General features: G+C 42.4%; 1 protein-coding gene across 1 annotated transcript; it reads right to left on the bottom strand.

Moving 5' to 3' along the window:
- Positions 1 to 5,713: 5,713 nt before the first annotated feature.
- On the bottom strand, positions 5,714 to 14,367 carry mims2 (mitochondrial inner membrane scaffold 2). Its single transcript, XM_023412848.2, has 3 exons — positions 13,673 to 14,367; positions 8,836 to 9,035; positions 5,714 to 6,813 (listed from the first exon to the last, which is right to left on the bottom strand). The coding sequence occupies exons 1-3, from the start codon at positions 14,204 to 14,206 to the stop codon at positions 6,597 to 6,599; spliced, it is 951 nt and encodes a 316-aa protein (XP_023268616.1). The 5' UTR covers positions 14,207 to 14,367; the 3' UTR covers positions 5,714 to 6,596.
- Between the last annotated feature and the right edge of the window lie 515 nt (positions 14,368 to 14,882).

Raw genomic sequence — 14,882 nt, 5'->3', positions numbered from 1 at the left:
ATAGGAGTCTTAAAAATATTTAACTTCTCACCGGCGCATTTTGAACAGCCACAACAAAATTAAAGCTCTGAAATCATCATAAAACATGCTGTATGTTAATAATAAAAAACTTGAGGTATTTCAGTAGTGGCTGCGTCTGACTCTGCAGGCCATCACTTCAGCTGACACCAAGGGTGAACGATGGTTACACTCATGGCTGCTGTCAAGCTGTGATGAATAGCTCCGCCTAACTACTCAGGAATAATGCTTAAAACAGAAAATGAATCCAAGTAGTGAATAAATGTATTAAACATTTGTGTTGTGCCTGGTCAGCACTGATTCCAGTTAGCTCAAGGAAGGAGGGAAAGGCGAGGAATGGGTGGGGTGGAGACGGGGGGAGTAAAAGAAGAGCGGGCGAGTGGCAGTGGCACGAAATCAAGCACTCAGCAGCTCCACAATACCCCATTAGTCTTCATTTTCAGCAGGACATGCAACAGGGACCTTACGTCTTGAGGAACAAACTAAAATTTATTGGGCCGGCCAGTTCGGGCTAATTGAAAGAAATTGTCTGTCTGTTGGCTTTCTATTAGGTTTGTAAAGGGTGGTGGTTTGGGGCGGGGTGATGATCTGGGGCCTGAGCTTGTTGCCCTCCACTCGTCACCTCGGCCTGGTTTCCTGTTAATGGTTTGATCCATGAGCGCCCTCCACTGAGCAGACAGTCTGCGCTGTGGGAATCATTTAAGGAGGAATCGTTTAGGGAGGATTTATGAGATGCATTCATTATGAAGTGTGTGGAGGCAAACAGACTTCGATCGGTAATGGCAGCTCAGTAATGGCTTACAACGCTGTGTCTGCACTTGCTGTTGTTTTTGGTTCACTCCTCTCCCGGAGTGCAACATACTGATTATGACTGATCATCTGGGCCCTTTGATTTTGAAATATTGTTTTAGATGCCATACCGGGATCTACCATCAATGCCCATTTGGGATTGTAGCTGCTTTTACGGCAAGTCATTGTATTTATTGGTACATTGCTTACCATCATTATAGTGTCTAAGTAGTTGGAGGCAATTATAAACTTTTTTTGTGTTGTAATCTGAAGTTCACAGATTGTTTCCACTGCGAGACATTATAAACCAACCTGATGTGGATAATCTAAAGAAGAAGAAAATATGATCATAAAGAAAGAAGAAAGAAACTATATAAAAGATCATTTAATTGGGACTTAATATTAATATTTTTGGCCATTTGCTTCTCTCCATTATTTTAATGTTTTATTCACCAATGTAATTTCTGAGATGTACAGAGGTGGTGACCCTGTACTGCAGTTGGTTGCACTTCCATTCGATCGTGCAGAGCTACTTTCTAATTCAAATTTGACCTAACATACTTGCCATATTTGTGCGCACACAAAGTACAACTATATAAAAAAAAAAAAAATTATTGTTGTTTTGTTTTGACATCCAAAAAAGTGGCTCAGGTAATGAAGTGAATCTCAAAATTTGTTTGTTTGTCTACTCAGCTGCGACAGAGCACCAGGTTGTAAAATTACACTTAAACATCCCAAAAACAACGCAATGTAAACTAATGCCATTTCCTGACAAAGAGACATCTGAGTTCTCCTCAATAAGAATCACTGTTTTTAGTGTGTTTCGCTTTTGTACTCTAGTGATGAGTGGAGCGGAAACGAGGGGAATAGTACAGGATGGTGCTTTCCACCAACAATACAACATACTTCATCCTTATTAAGCGCATCCTCGTTGTTATCAAGAGAGTCTAGTGGCGGAACGAGTTGGAAACACTATTGCCTGGCTTGGCATCCCTTTTGCGAAATCTCAGTGTCGTGTGTGTGTGTGTGTGTGTGTGTGTGTGTGTGTGTGTGTGTGTGTGTGTGTGTGTGTGTGCGTGCGTGCATGTGTGCGTGCGTGCGTGTGTGTGTATACAGTATGTAAGAAGACAGAGGGAGATAAAGGAGAAGGCACAGCGTTGCAAAACAAGGCTGTATTTGGATGATGATCATTTATAATGCAAGTAAACAAATGAGATATATGATAACTAGCACCTTTTTATATGTTATGCTACTGCAGGACATTAGGAATGTACACTACCAGGTCTGGATGGAAACATAATCATGAAATCACCGGATGTAAGAGATCTGGTTGTATTTCATTTTGCATTCAGGCTGGCATCTAATACTGGATGTGTTTTCTGTTTAGTGTGAGTAAATCTTCACTAGAAAATCTTTTGTGGAAATAAATCGCATTAGCCCTTCAGCCAAATCAATATTTCATGCCCAGTATGTCTCTACTTTTTAAAAACATTATTGCAAATCCACTGAAGACAGCTTGTTTGAAGAGGGAAGCTGCGGCATCAGTGGGGCCTGAGAAAAGATGAAGAATCATCAGTCTCATCATATGTTGGGATAAACTGCATTAAGTATTTTGAAGTGTTGCATTAATATGAAAGCGCAAACCGAATAACCCAGCTGCCCTTTTAGACAAGTGACAGACATTCAGCTAAGTTACGGTAAGGGAGAGTCAAAAACATTCCACAACTGCCAAAAACACTTTGACAACTTATATCTGCTGCTGCCTCCTCCTCTTCCTCCTCTTCTCTGTTACAGGCTAGGTAAACTCTCTGTCTCTCCGTCTCCCTCTCTGCTCAGTTATAATTGCTCACATTTAACAGCTGAGCGTCTGAATCCTGAGGAGCAATGAGAAGGAGGAGGCGGCAGCGTGTGCACACACACACACAGACACACACACACACACACACACACATACACACACATACACACACAAAAAATAAAATAAATAAATGCACGCATCTCTGGTGGAAATTGACTGGCACCGGTGTTTAAAATAATAAGATGCAGCTGTTGATAGTAGCGACTGTCTCCAGGTTTACTTCCCCGTGGCCCCCGTGGCAGGAGAGGAGCCGTGATGAAGGCAGACAGCTGACAGGTGCTCCAGGATGATGCTGCCATCAGGTGCATCTGCTAAACTTAACTCAGAGACAGGGAGACGAGAGAAGGGGGGAGGAAAAGAGAGCTAAAGAAAAAGATGCTCCAGCGAAGAGTGAGTGGAGGGGGAGAAAAAGAGCAGAGTGGCCAAAAAATATGAAGAAAAGGGGGTTATAGCAAAAAAAAGAGAAAAAATGAAGAAGATGATGGGTAGAAAGCAGGTGATAGAGGGAGAAAGAGGGAGAGAGAGAATAAGTGTGTTTGTGTATGCTTGCGTATACCTTCAAACTTCATGCCAGCCGTTTGTGTAAAGAAATTCACAGGGTGCCTTTGAAGCTGCGAGGTTGACGGCAGAGGTGCCTCTCCGTCTAGTCACTGACACTCCGGTGGGTTAACAAGTTTACTGAGCAGGTCAGGAGATGGGGAGACAGTTGGAGAAAGGTAATAAGGCGAGATAATGAGCAGGCGTGGAAAAGAATGGAGAGGAAATGGTAAGAAATAATAAGAATGAAGAAATTAAATAAGAGAAGGTGGGGTGAGTGTGAGAGAGAGAGAGAGAGGTTATGTGGTGTTGCCATATGTTTATATATATATATATATATATATATATATATATATATCCCTGCTTGCATCAGCACTTTGCAGCTACTATACACACATGCCTTCCAAGTCTTGTGTCAGAAATGCAGCCCGTGTCTGTATATACACTCATAATGGATTCACTCTGTGTGCCGTTCCGACAGTGGTGACGCCGACTGTGTATCTGACTTTAATAAAAGGTGAAGCGGGCACAAGTCAGGAGCTGAGGCAGGGATTTGAACCCCCTTGAACCCACCATGGGGTGGGGAGGGAGGGGGGGTCATCAAACTCCAAGGCCAAGCAGATTAAGTGTTCACACGCATCGCGGCTCAGTTCTGGGCCGAGCAAAAGGTGACGGAGAACGTAACCAAGGAGCTGCTCTGCCCTCTCTCTTCTTTGTCTCATGTGTGTCTACCTTTCTCCCCACACGCACACACACACACACACACACACACTTTAATACGCATATGCACAGCAGTGTGGAAGGAGGGGAGCCTGACAGAGCCCAGTGCATCGCAGGTAGCCCGACAGAGCGGCTAGGAGCGCTGTCACCAATTTGTTCCTAGCCATGGGGGACATGCAGGGGATGGAGAGGCGATGGCAGCTCCCTGTCCTCATCATTGCTAATGAGGCCCAGGCTTCTCCTCCTTCCTCTGTGTATATGTGGATCTGTGTGTGTTTTGTGTGTGTGTGTGTGTGTGTGTGTGTGTGTGTGTGAGTGAGAGGGAGAGGGGGATCTGTTTGTATCACAGTGCTGCCAAAGCTCCTATTCCTGAAAAACCGGGGTTGATATCTGGCACAGACCACCATGCACTCCTAGTTTTCTCTTAGTTCACACCTCTCCTGGTTGAATTATTTACCAGGCCAAGAAACACACACACACAGACACACACAGAGAGAGAGAAGAGATCAGGTCTTGTTCAAGGCAGCTACCATTCAATACACTGCAGATTTTCAGGGACACAGCAGCAGCTGAGGCTTGCTCGCTGTGCTGGCTGACCCATCAAACAGATGGCACCAGACATGCTGTGATAAAACAGAGCTTGGAATAATGAATTCTGGTCAGCGTGTGATGACCCAACCGCTTATGAAACATATAATACACCATCACGACAGCTCTGTATTGAAGGCCTTAATCAAATAAGTTTTTTTTCTGTTTAAGTATTATCCAGAGTCTGTACAATTTTCTGATTTCACAAAATATGCACAGTGATTTTTATCATTGCTTTGTAGACACGGATCTGTCAAGCATTTTATTGTATCATATCTGTGTGACGCATGAGGAGTGAAGCTCCTTCTTGTGATATAAAGCTGGAATCTATCTTCAAGACATTAAGGGCACCAAAATGTTCAATCTTATGAGAGATGAGAAGTGTGGGATGTACTTGTATCGGAGGGTAGGAGGAGAAACGGCACTGAATATGTAGTTCAGGAGCTCCTCAGTGTGGTAGGAAAGAGGAAGTGCAACCAAACATGTGGCCTGTATCCTCTCTTCACACATTCCTCTCCATGTATTTGGTTAAAAATTATCACAATAATATAATAATTGCAATTAAAAACCACCAAAAAATATTCTACATGTGTTTCCTTGCAGATAATCTACAATATCCAAATAAAATGAAACCGGTTCCTCTGCATTAGAAACAAACAATTATACATATCAAAAATGAATTTCAAAACTTATAGCAGACCAGTTTGCTTCTTTTTAAAACTACACAAAAAAATAATATCAGTTATTGCAGGTATGGATGGTATCGGATGGTTTTAACATAACCATTCCCTTATAGACAGAGCCATCAGTATTTAATTAGTCGTGTTTCTGGCCAATATTGACTCTGCTAGCTGTTTTTCTCTCCTTGAAGCTCCTGAGCAGTTGAATACTCCAGTGTTCATCATCATCATCATCACTTTGCGTATCTGAAGTTTGGTGCTAGCCATGTAGTGAACAGAGGGATTTTTAAAGCTAATCATTGAAAACAACTGTGTGTCGAGTGTGCAAATCAAAACAGTAAAACCAAAACACTGAACTGAAAGTGTGGATCTGAGGCGAACCGCAATCAGGTGTTAATTCTCTGTGGGTTCAGCACTGCGAGCGACCACTTTCACATTACAGTTATCTGATCCATCTAGAGCAGCTTTACCTATATGACTTATTGTGTGACGGTGGCATTTCATGACAAAAACACACCAAATATAAAATAGAACTTCCCTTTTAATAATTAAATAAAATCCAATCAGGAAAGAACCCTCGAAAACCCAACATTCTTCATCCAAAGCTTGCAATTAACTACAATCAGTTTCACTCTGAGATTAATGTGCTTGCAATTAATGCTTGGGCAGTGGCATTTGCTAAATTAGACAACAAGAGGGAGAGAAGGAAGAGAAAATGGGAGGAGAGGAACAACAGCAAAGAGACAGAAGGAGAAGAAAAATAGCAGAGAAGCAAAACAACAGCAGAAAATAAAAGTATACGGGAGAGGAGAGGGAGGGTCTGAGCTAAGTAAGGAGAGAGAAAGGGATAGAGAGAGGTAGGAGACAGAGAGAACCTGAATTATTCTGCTGATTCACATTAACACCAGAACATGGCCTAGTCAGCTATCAGGGAACAGTGGAGGAGAGATCAGCTTTTTCCACTTGTCCCTGTGGGGAACCTTCACAGCACCGAGAGAAAAACCTGCCTACTGAAAGAGCTTAGGACTGAAACTTAAAATCCCTGACCATACTTCTGATTGTTTATAAATATATGAGCTTTTCTGCTATTTTTGTTTCTGCTTTTTTGAAATGCACATTAAGACCCAACTCCAAATACACTGGTGTTTGGTGGGCCGTTACTTATTCCTTTTTTTAATCATACAGAAACACTATTTAACACTTCTGATTCTGTCACAACAGGAACTAATGTAGGAAACATTTAACCTGCATTCACAAATGCAAATGTGAAAAGATGAGGCGTTTGTAGCTGAAGGCAAATTATATATACAGAAGGCATAATAATATATACAGGCATTTTAATTATGACCATTAACAGTCTGGATGTTTGTTGCTTAACGAGGCAGCAGAGGAGCAAAGGAGGGTCATCAGGGTGCAGGTGTGGGTGGTTTAAAGAGACCAGTCTTTCTGAAGTAGCGCACGATGAGAGGCACGGACACCAGAGTGATGCTGATGCGTAGCGGAGCGAAGAGCTTGTGGATGGCGTAGGCCAGGACGAACGTGCTGGTCCCTGCTGCCATTTTAGAGCGAACAACTGCCTCGCTGAAGCCCACTTTGCACAGCACGGCCGCCATATCAATCCCACTGGGGAGACAAATGACACAGAAAACTGGTTAGAAGTGTGTAAAATTCATATATTAGGCATTCACTCGCATTTTCTTCTTCCGCTTTAATAAAAGAGTGGCAGCAGCCCACTATAGAGAGTGTGTTAACTATATGTCTGGTATCAGTGACTATATTCAACTCAACTCCACCCGTCAGTTATCAGTCAGAAATAATCCTGACTTCCTGCATTGATAGATAAATAGATAGCGGGCAGCTGTGGCTCAGGAGGTAGAGTGGGTCGTCCATTCATCGGGAGGTCAGTGGATACCTGGCTCCTCCTGCCGAAGTGTCCTTGGGCCAAATACTCCCCGACATATTATCGGTGTGTGAATGTGTTTGTATAGTAGAAAAGTGTTAGGAAAATATTTTATGAATGTGTGTGTGAATGTGGCTTCCATTGTAAAGCCTTTTCATTGGTTCATAAGACTAGAAAAATGCTATATAAGTGCAGTCCATTTACCATATATCACACCAGAATCAATGATAGTGTCACTTTCTATATTCTATTGTCTGAATTACAACACACCACAAACTCAAAACCAAAACAAGTATTAAAAATAGTAGTAGTAGTAAAAATATTGACATTTAAACTTGCAGATTCTTCAATGCTCAAAATGCATCCTCAAGGATTTTAAATTATTAAATAGTGAGTTCCTCTCTTTGGTAGTTAAAAGTGCCATTCACCTGTATCTCCACCAGAGGGAGCTGTGTACAAAAATAATGTTTCATAATAGTTTATTTTACAGCCTTTTGACCCACTTAAACTGATGACATTAGCATAAGAACCCACTGCATGTTGAAGGGCATGAAATTCAACAAATCAAAGAGGGTTTAACAAGCCACACGTAACGCAGCCTTTGTGAGACAGCTTTCTACAGTTGTGGCATTTTCATCTGAACTATTCAGGGAAATATATATGGAAAGAATGTGAAAACATGACGCTTCAGTCAATACAGCCTCTCTCTCTCTCACACATTAACAGCTCTGTTGCACCCAACAGACTTTAGTCAGCTAAATATAAGGATCCATCTGCACCCTGAAAACTGTTTACCCAGCGCACAGCACTGTATTAGCAGGCCACATGCCTGGGCTCTGTGGCCTCACAGTGATAATACTCAATGGCTGCTGGCTACAGAGTCACTTTTCAGATCATGGGTCATTATCAGCTATAGGAGGAAATCTCCAAGCTGTCAGATAATCTCTGCCAAGTCTCTTTGGTATTTAAGGCCCTGGCATGGACAAGGCCCTGAAATTTGTCTAGTCTGATTATTTTGCCTAAACTATGGGTAAATACAGAGTCAAAGATTTTCAATTCTGCACATCTAGATGTAAAGTTACAAAACTAAAACACGGCTGCAAGAAGAGAAAATGACCTCATGTTTTATTCAAGCCCACCACATGATTTTAGTGTCCCGGTCTAATGCAGCCTAGCAGTGCTATATCAACAACAGCAGGGTGGGTACAATATGGCTGACTGAGTGGAAAGTTTCAAGAGCATATAACAGGTCCCATTTGCTGCCAGTTTACAGCACACATTTAGCATTCCTCAGTGTAAAAGCTGCCAATGGGTCAGTAATTTCCTGTGCACATCTTCAGGTTTAAAGGAACTCCGATGCTCTCACACTGCTGGATAATATCAGTAAGTGATGTTTGATGGATTCCAGTTATTTTTTTTAATGTTGTGGCCTTTCCTTCAACAAACCACGTTGACTTTTATTTTAGTTAGTGATTTCCTACATTTCCCAAAATACATTTCTACATTTTTAACAGAGTTAAACACAATTTAAGGATGTGAAAGATATTAGGATATAAATGCCTTAAGTACTATAAAAGTAAGTATTAATCTAAGATTGAAAGACTTCCCTAATTTCAATTTTGAATAAGGAAATAGAAACAGAATAAAAATGGGATCAATCCAGCTGTGTTACCCAACTGAACCTAATGCATACAGCCTCCTAATCCCCCACCAGTAGAACAAGCGATAATCGTCTGTATTGTTACCTGGATATAAGGAGGTAGAACATTCCAAGAGACATGAGGGAGATGCAGATGTGAAAGGAAACTCCCACTGCTCCATACTCCTTGAAGACTTTCTTTAGCTGCTGGGTCTTGCTGGGTTTCCCTCCCTCTGGCTCGGCCTCCCCTGGGGCCTTTTCAGTAGATGAGGAGGTAGTAGAAGCGTCCTTTAAATTCAGCTCATCCTGGACAAAGAGATAAAAAAAAAAAAAAGGGAGCGAGTGAGCAGAGCAAAATTATAAAGGGAGGAAGAATCAATCTCTGCTGCTACAGAAGCAAAGGAAGAGAGCTTGATGGTAAGAAAGACAGACTGTACATTCAGAAAAAAACTACAGAGGATATAAATGGCAGAAAAGAACTGAATTCAAATTGTGAGGGTAGTTTCCACTCAACAGTCCAAAACCTAAAGATAGCCGGAACCAGAGAGCAATTAAAGTGCTCGCTTGATAAATCAGTTTTTTTTTTTTTTTTTTTTTTTTTTTTTTTTTTTTTTTTTTAAGAAACAAGGCCAGACTTTCCTTTATCTGATGCTCTGATGTACGAAGGATTGTATTTGAGAACCTAAAAAATGAGCTACAACAAACTTCCTTTTCAGAAAAACTGTCGTGATTGTGTGTCATCTGTTTCAGAGTTGAGGTCACTCCTGTAGGTCAAGCAACACCTGAACATTTATGGGCTTCCCTTATTCATTGTGCCGTGGAGTCAGCTGATTAAACACAGGGTGCTGCTGCTGCGTGATTTATGAGATTCACATTATCACTCACCCTTTCACAACCATACACTCACGCACGTGCCCACACTCATGCACAAAGTCAGTCACTCTCTCTTAAACGCACAAAGCGCCTCTCATAAGTGCACCAGCACACATTGCTCTGTGTTTGCGACCTCCGAACAGCCCACTCTCCAAGATGAACAAGCACCAAACACAATCCAGCCGTCCGACATGTAGCAGGGAGCTCACTCCAGCATGTGCTGCTAGTAAATCTGATTAGTGAACTACAACACGGCAAAACAACATGACCACCGCTGCAGACAACCGAGCTACTGATGGCGCAGACACGACTCACAGCAGCAAAGACGGCAGGAAATGAAAAGAGAAAAGCTACAGTATGTTTACAGAATGTAAACAAACTTAATTCTCCATTTGGCTACAACCTTAAGGCCATAGTCATGCTTAATGCAATAGGACCTGTGCAAGTTCAAAATCCCAAATCACTTTGAGGTAGCAGGGTGGACTAACACTGACCATTTCATACTTTCTGAAATGCAGAAGTATACAGTTTCATATTAGGGCACATTAAAATGAATTGACTCAACAAAGCTTGTTGGTGTTGTCATTTACATCTCACAGTCGTTTGGCTTCAAATCATTGTCACATGAGGAAATTCTGTGAAACTTATCTTGCTGTGTTACAACATTGACTTCTCTCATTTAGTCACTCTCATGAGACTTTGTGCAACAATTACTCAGTGAAACTGTAGGTTTACACACAACTACATATTCCCAGGTTATTAGCGTGTGATGTTAGTGTAAATAGGGTCCTCATGAAGATAATTATTACAGATAAAAAAAAAACGAATTCAATACTGATACTCGCAGAGATACAGCATTTTTTTGGACATTTCAACCGACAGAGAGCAGTCCGGCAGTAACTCTATGGGATTCACTGTGGAATTAAAGTTGTTACTAGGATCAGGAAATATCTGAATGACTGACGTGTGTGTGTGTGTGTGTGTGTGTGTGTGTGTGTGTGTGTGTGTGTGTGTCTACATATATATATATAAAATCTTTGTAGATAAGACCAAGAATCTGACCAAGCATTCAGAGCCATACTTTCAATATTTCACACTTTATGATTCCTGTTGCTGTGGACACAAATCTGTTGATGCTCAGGACAAAATTCTGGTTTCAATCACAGAGCCTGAAGCAAATGGGTTCAACATTTTAGAAACTGTTGCCATGTGCACATGTGGCAGGTCTGCCACTGATCATCCTGCTGTGGTAATGCAATTACAACAGAATATTTTTTATGGATCACCTTCAGGTTAAGTCAGGGTTTCAAATGTGATTAAGCATACGGAGTGAAAAATAATTCCAGTTTCAGTTTTATTGCCAATGTTCAACTTTTTCTCTTTGATTAGGGGCTGAGTATCAACTGGCAGGAGGGCATCATGTCCAGTGGTCTCATTTTTAGCCATGTTATTCCAATATCTCCTCTGCCAAGAGGAAACGCAATCCTTCTCTGAGAAAACAGGAAATAGCTCAGGCCTGTATGGAATTAACCTATTTTTAGACAAACTATATTGACATTGTGCTGCCAAAGCTGAGACAACTTATTAAGTAACAAGAATACTGTCTACAGTGACCTCTTTAACGGGCAATTTCTTATTATAATAGACTTTATATAGACTACATTATGAGCATGCCACTTATCTATAAAACATAGGAGTTTTGTATGAACAACAAAGATTTGGGATTTATTGAAAAATATATAGCAAATGTGTATAATTGCATATTTGTTGGACAGTTATTCTTAATTCTTTTTTGTATCTAGTTTAAATCAAATGCATCACATGGTGTAATAGTGTTTGAGATGTTTACAAATGTGATATAGTCAGTTGAAAAGAGGTTGTTTCTGAAAACTGGGATTCTGAAAAGCAGATGTGGCCCACTGTCTATTCACTAACTTGAGCGATATTTGGCCCGGGATACAGTAACTTTCACTCATGTCCTTCTCTGCCTTTTTCGCTGTAGTGACTTTCTGCTTGCTTCAGACTGTCTGCCCTTGTGGGCCTGAGCCAGACAATGAATCAAGAGAGCAGAGACAATGGAGAAGAAGAAGACGGGAACAGGAGGAAAACAAGATGATCTTTTCTCTTCGTTGCAGTTTGTCTTGCTAAAATTTGGTCCGAGCCGCCTGGATGAAGCCATAGTCTTCGTGACGTATTAACAGGCCTGCCAACAATGGACAATAGAAAGGCCAGAGTGGGCGAGTGAGCAGGCCTTTGCCTTTCAGAGGCGAGTCAGGCCGAGCTAAAAGTAAAGGCAGGCAGCAGCATGGGAGGGTCATGTGAGCGAGCGGCCAAAGGGAGTTGTGCCAGGGAGGGTGTATAGGAGGGGAACAGTGGTACTGCTGTGCCTGATAACAGCTTTTCAGAGGCATGGAAAACACATGCAGACATGCGGAGTCACAGTGGCACACAAACACTGACAAAGACACACTCACGTGCACTCAGACTGAACAGAAAGGAAACTGTAAAGTGTCAAATCTCCCCTGTCAGAGCCTCAAGCAGAAGCTTTACAGAAGAGAAAGTCAATCTTGCACCAGAGTTGTCTGATTAATTGTCTAATTAAGGGACGATCAACCTGAATCGAGCTTATCCGCTCATATTGCTTTAGCTCCATGTTTGCAGTGAGGATTTAAATTGATATTTACATGAGAAGTGAGTATCGACCAGACGCATGACCGACTCCTCTTTGTGCTTATTCTTTTCATATCTGCGGCATCAACAGAATTAGAGCCACAGACTTCTTGCAAGCTGCAGGTGCTCTTTTCTGCCTTCTCCATATCAGGTTCTCCGGTCGATTCATAATAGCCCTAAATAAACTGCATTACCCAGGGGCCACTACATGATGCTCACCTGTTCCCATTCTTGCGTGCCTGCTTTTCTCTGTTGGCAGCTAGGCTAAGTAACGTTACAGCTGGACAACACTGGACATAGAGCATGGTGATGCATAGGTGCTTCTACTTATATTAAGCATTTGTGTGCTGCAATTTTTTTACTATTTGCATTAGGCAACATATACATCAATACCAATAAACCCATAATAAGCTAATATCGGTCAAGACATCTGTCTAGGCTTAAAAAAGAGGTTCTTTTGCTTGCAATGTTGGTGATGAGTCAGTCAAACACCTTGGTGGAGGGTGAAATATCCCGACAGCTATTGGCTGACCATAAAATTTGGTACAGGTATGTATGGGGGCCAGATGATAACTTTGGTCACTGTCTGACCTTAAACACTACTGGGTCAGTAAGTTTTAATTTTGAGATGGTGAGCATGAACATTATACCTGCTAAACATCAGTAGACTATGTTAGCATTATCGCTGTGAGCATGCTAGCATGCTAATTTTAGCATTTAGCTCAAAGCCTAATTACGGCCTCACCAAGCTGCTAGCATGGCTGTAGACTCTTAGTACTGTGTAATTATCTAAGATGATAATTATGTAATTCAGAGTAAGCCTCACACATTGGAGGCGAATACAGAAGAATGTTTGGGGGTTGTTGTGCCTTCTGAGAAATGCTCCCTGCAGGTCAAGTTCATCTGTATCTGCTGCTGACTCACCCCCACAGAAGCACATACTAAAGTCCAGGTGTGTGTGTGTGTGTGTGTGTGTGTGTGTGTGTGTGTGTGTGTGTGTGTGTGTGTGTGAGAGAGTGAGTGAGCAAGTGCTGTATGAGCTCTGTAAAGGGCACCTCTCCTGCTAGTTCAGAAGTTGTGAGTGCAGTTCAATAATGCATAGGCTGCTGTGAATTCCTGCAACAGACAGCCCACATAACTGAGCGAGTCATGCGCTGTTGTATAACAAGCCTGGCTGCTCGTATGATGGCTGTTACTAAAGAGAGCCGGCCAGGCAGGCAGCTTTTTGCATATTTCATGGTTTTGTTTTCAACCCTGGAGCCACATGAAACAAGACGGCGTGTTCACCACCAGTTGAACCCTGCTGCTGTGTGGACACACACACACACACGGACTTGTGTGCTCTTATTAACTGGCCATTGAAGGTTAGACAAACACTTGAGCTGAACAGTTTAATTTACCCCTTTGTTGCTGCCAGTGGTCTGCTCCTCGCCGGCGTCGCTCTTCTTCGCGGCTGCAGCTGTGGATGAAGCTCTGGTGTGCATGGTCCTGGTTGAGCAGCGTCGACTGGAAACCCCCCAGTTACCTGTAAACAAAACATTACCCCCCGCCTCCCCCCTACTGCTGTAGCGCCTTTTTTCATGCACGAACGGCGTCTTGATGATATCTAAATTACTGCTCTCACTCGGCACGCTTTTGGAGAGATTCGTCGCTATTGTAGCCACCCGGTCCCAGTGTCCCCAGTCCGTGAATACAAAACCAGACGACGACTCCCAGTTCTGGACAGGATGAGGGTCCGCTTGTTGTTTCCCCAGGTGTGCAAGTGTTGAATCGACACAGAGAGACCGGCACCACAGAGACTTGTGGCCTTTGCGTAATGTCAGAGTGACGTGCCTCAGTCTGTTTGCTTTGACTTGCACTAGAAACGAGCCCGGCGACTTGAAAGCGTGATCCAGAGCCGCTGCAGACAGCCTCCCTGTGCGGCACAGAAACATTCTCGTCGACGTCCTTCAGACGAGTTACGTGTGTCCGATTAAATCAAATACAGCGTGAGGCTCGTTCGCAACAGCTAATAAGACAGTAAGTAGCTGTAAACATGCTGTCCTGTGCCCTCCTGTCTCCCTCCGGTCCGCTGTTGACCGATTATCACCAGCAGCCAATGAGCGCTGAGAGTGAAGCCTGAAGTGAAGGGAGGGGGTATTTAAAGGTGTAACCGTGTTGTGGGTAATGCCATGAAATGTCTCGGGGGCAGTGTACGTAATCGGCCCAGTGCACGTGCTTTAAAAGCTAGGCAGCAAACATTCGTACTATTTTGTTAAATACAGTTATTCTGTTAAAATGTGTAAAATGATATGTTGTTTTTTTTTCCTGCATGGCTTCTCAAGCAACACAGGTGGTAGAGAGGGAGCAGGCTGAGTCTTGACTATTACTCCAGGTGTAGAAACAGATGATCTTACCAGTGTATGAACTCTTTGTGGACTTTACCGACTTTATCGTTTCGATGAGTGGAAAGATAAAGTATTTCACTCATTAACTCTATTCAACCGGGGAGGGTCATGTTACAAACTTTTTTTTTGGTCACAAAGCAACAAATACTTCAACAAAATGATTACAAGGCAAATTCAAGAAACAGTCCATAAAAAATATACACAACATAATACACTCAGTTGA

This window comes from Seriola lalandi, unplaced genomic scaffold (genome assembly GCF_002814215.2).
Source record: "Seriola lalandi dorsalis isolate HSWRI2012SDOR001 ecotype SW California unplaced genomic scaffold, Sedor1 jcf7180002054488, whole genome shotgun sequence".
Taxonomy (NCBI): domain Eukaryota; kingdom Metazoa; phylum Chordata; class Actinopteri; order Carangiformes; family Carangidae; genus Seriola; species Seriola lalandi.
The sequence above is the reverse complement of the archived record's forward strand: the minus strand, read 5'-3'. Positions and strand labels throughout refer to the sequence as shown.

Excerpts from the sequence above, each read along its gene's own strand:
- mims2 (XM_023412848.2), bottom strand. The coding sequence starts at position 14,206 with ATGTTTCTGTGCCGCACAGGGAGGCTGTCTGCAGCGGCTCTGGATCAC. Across the intron at positions 9,036-13,672 it reads CCACTGGCAGCAACAAAGGG|GATGAGCTGAATTTAAAGGA; the intron begins GTAAATTAAACT and ends CTCTTTGTCCAG. Across the intron at positions 6,814-8,835 it reads TTCTACCTCCTTATATCCAG|TGGGATTGATATGGCGGCCG; the intron begins GTAACAATACAG and ends TTGTCTCCCCAG.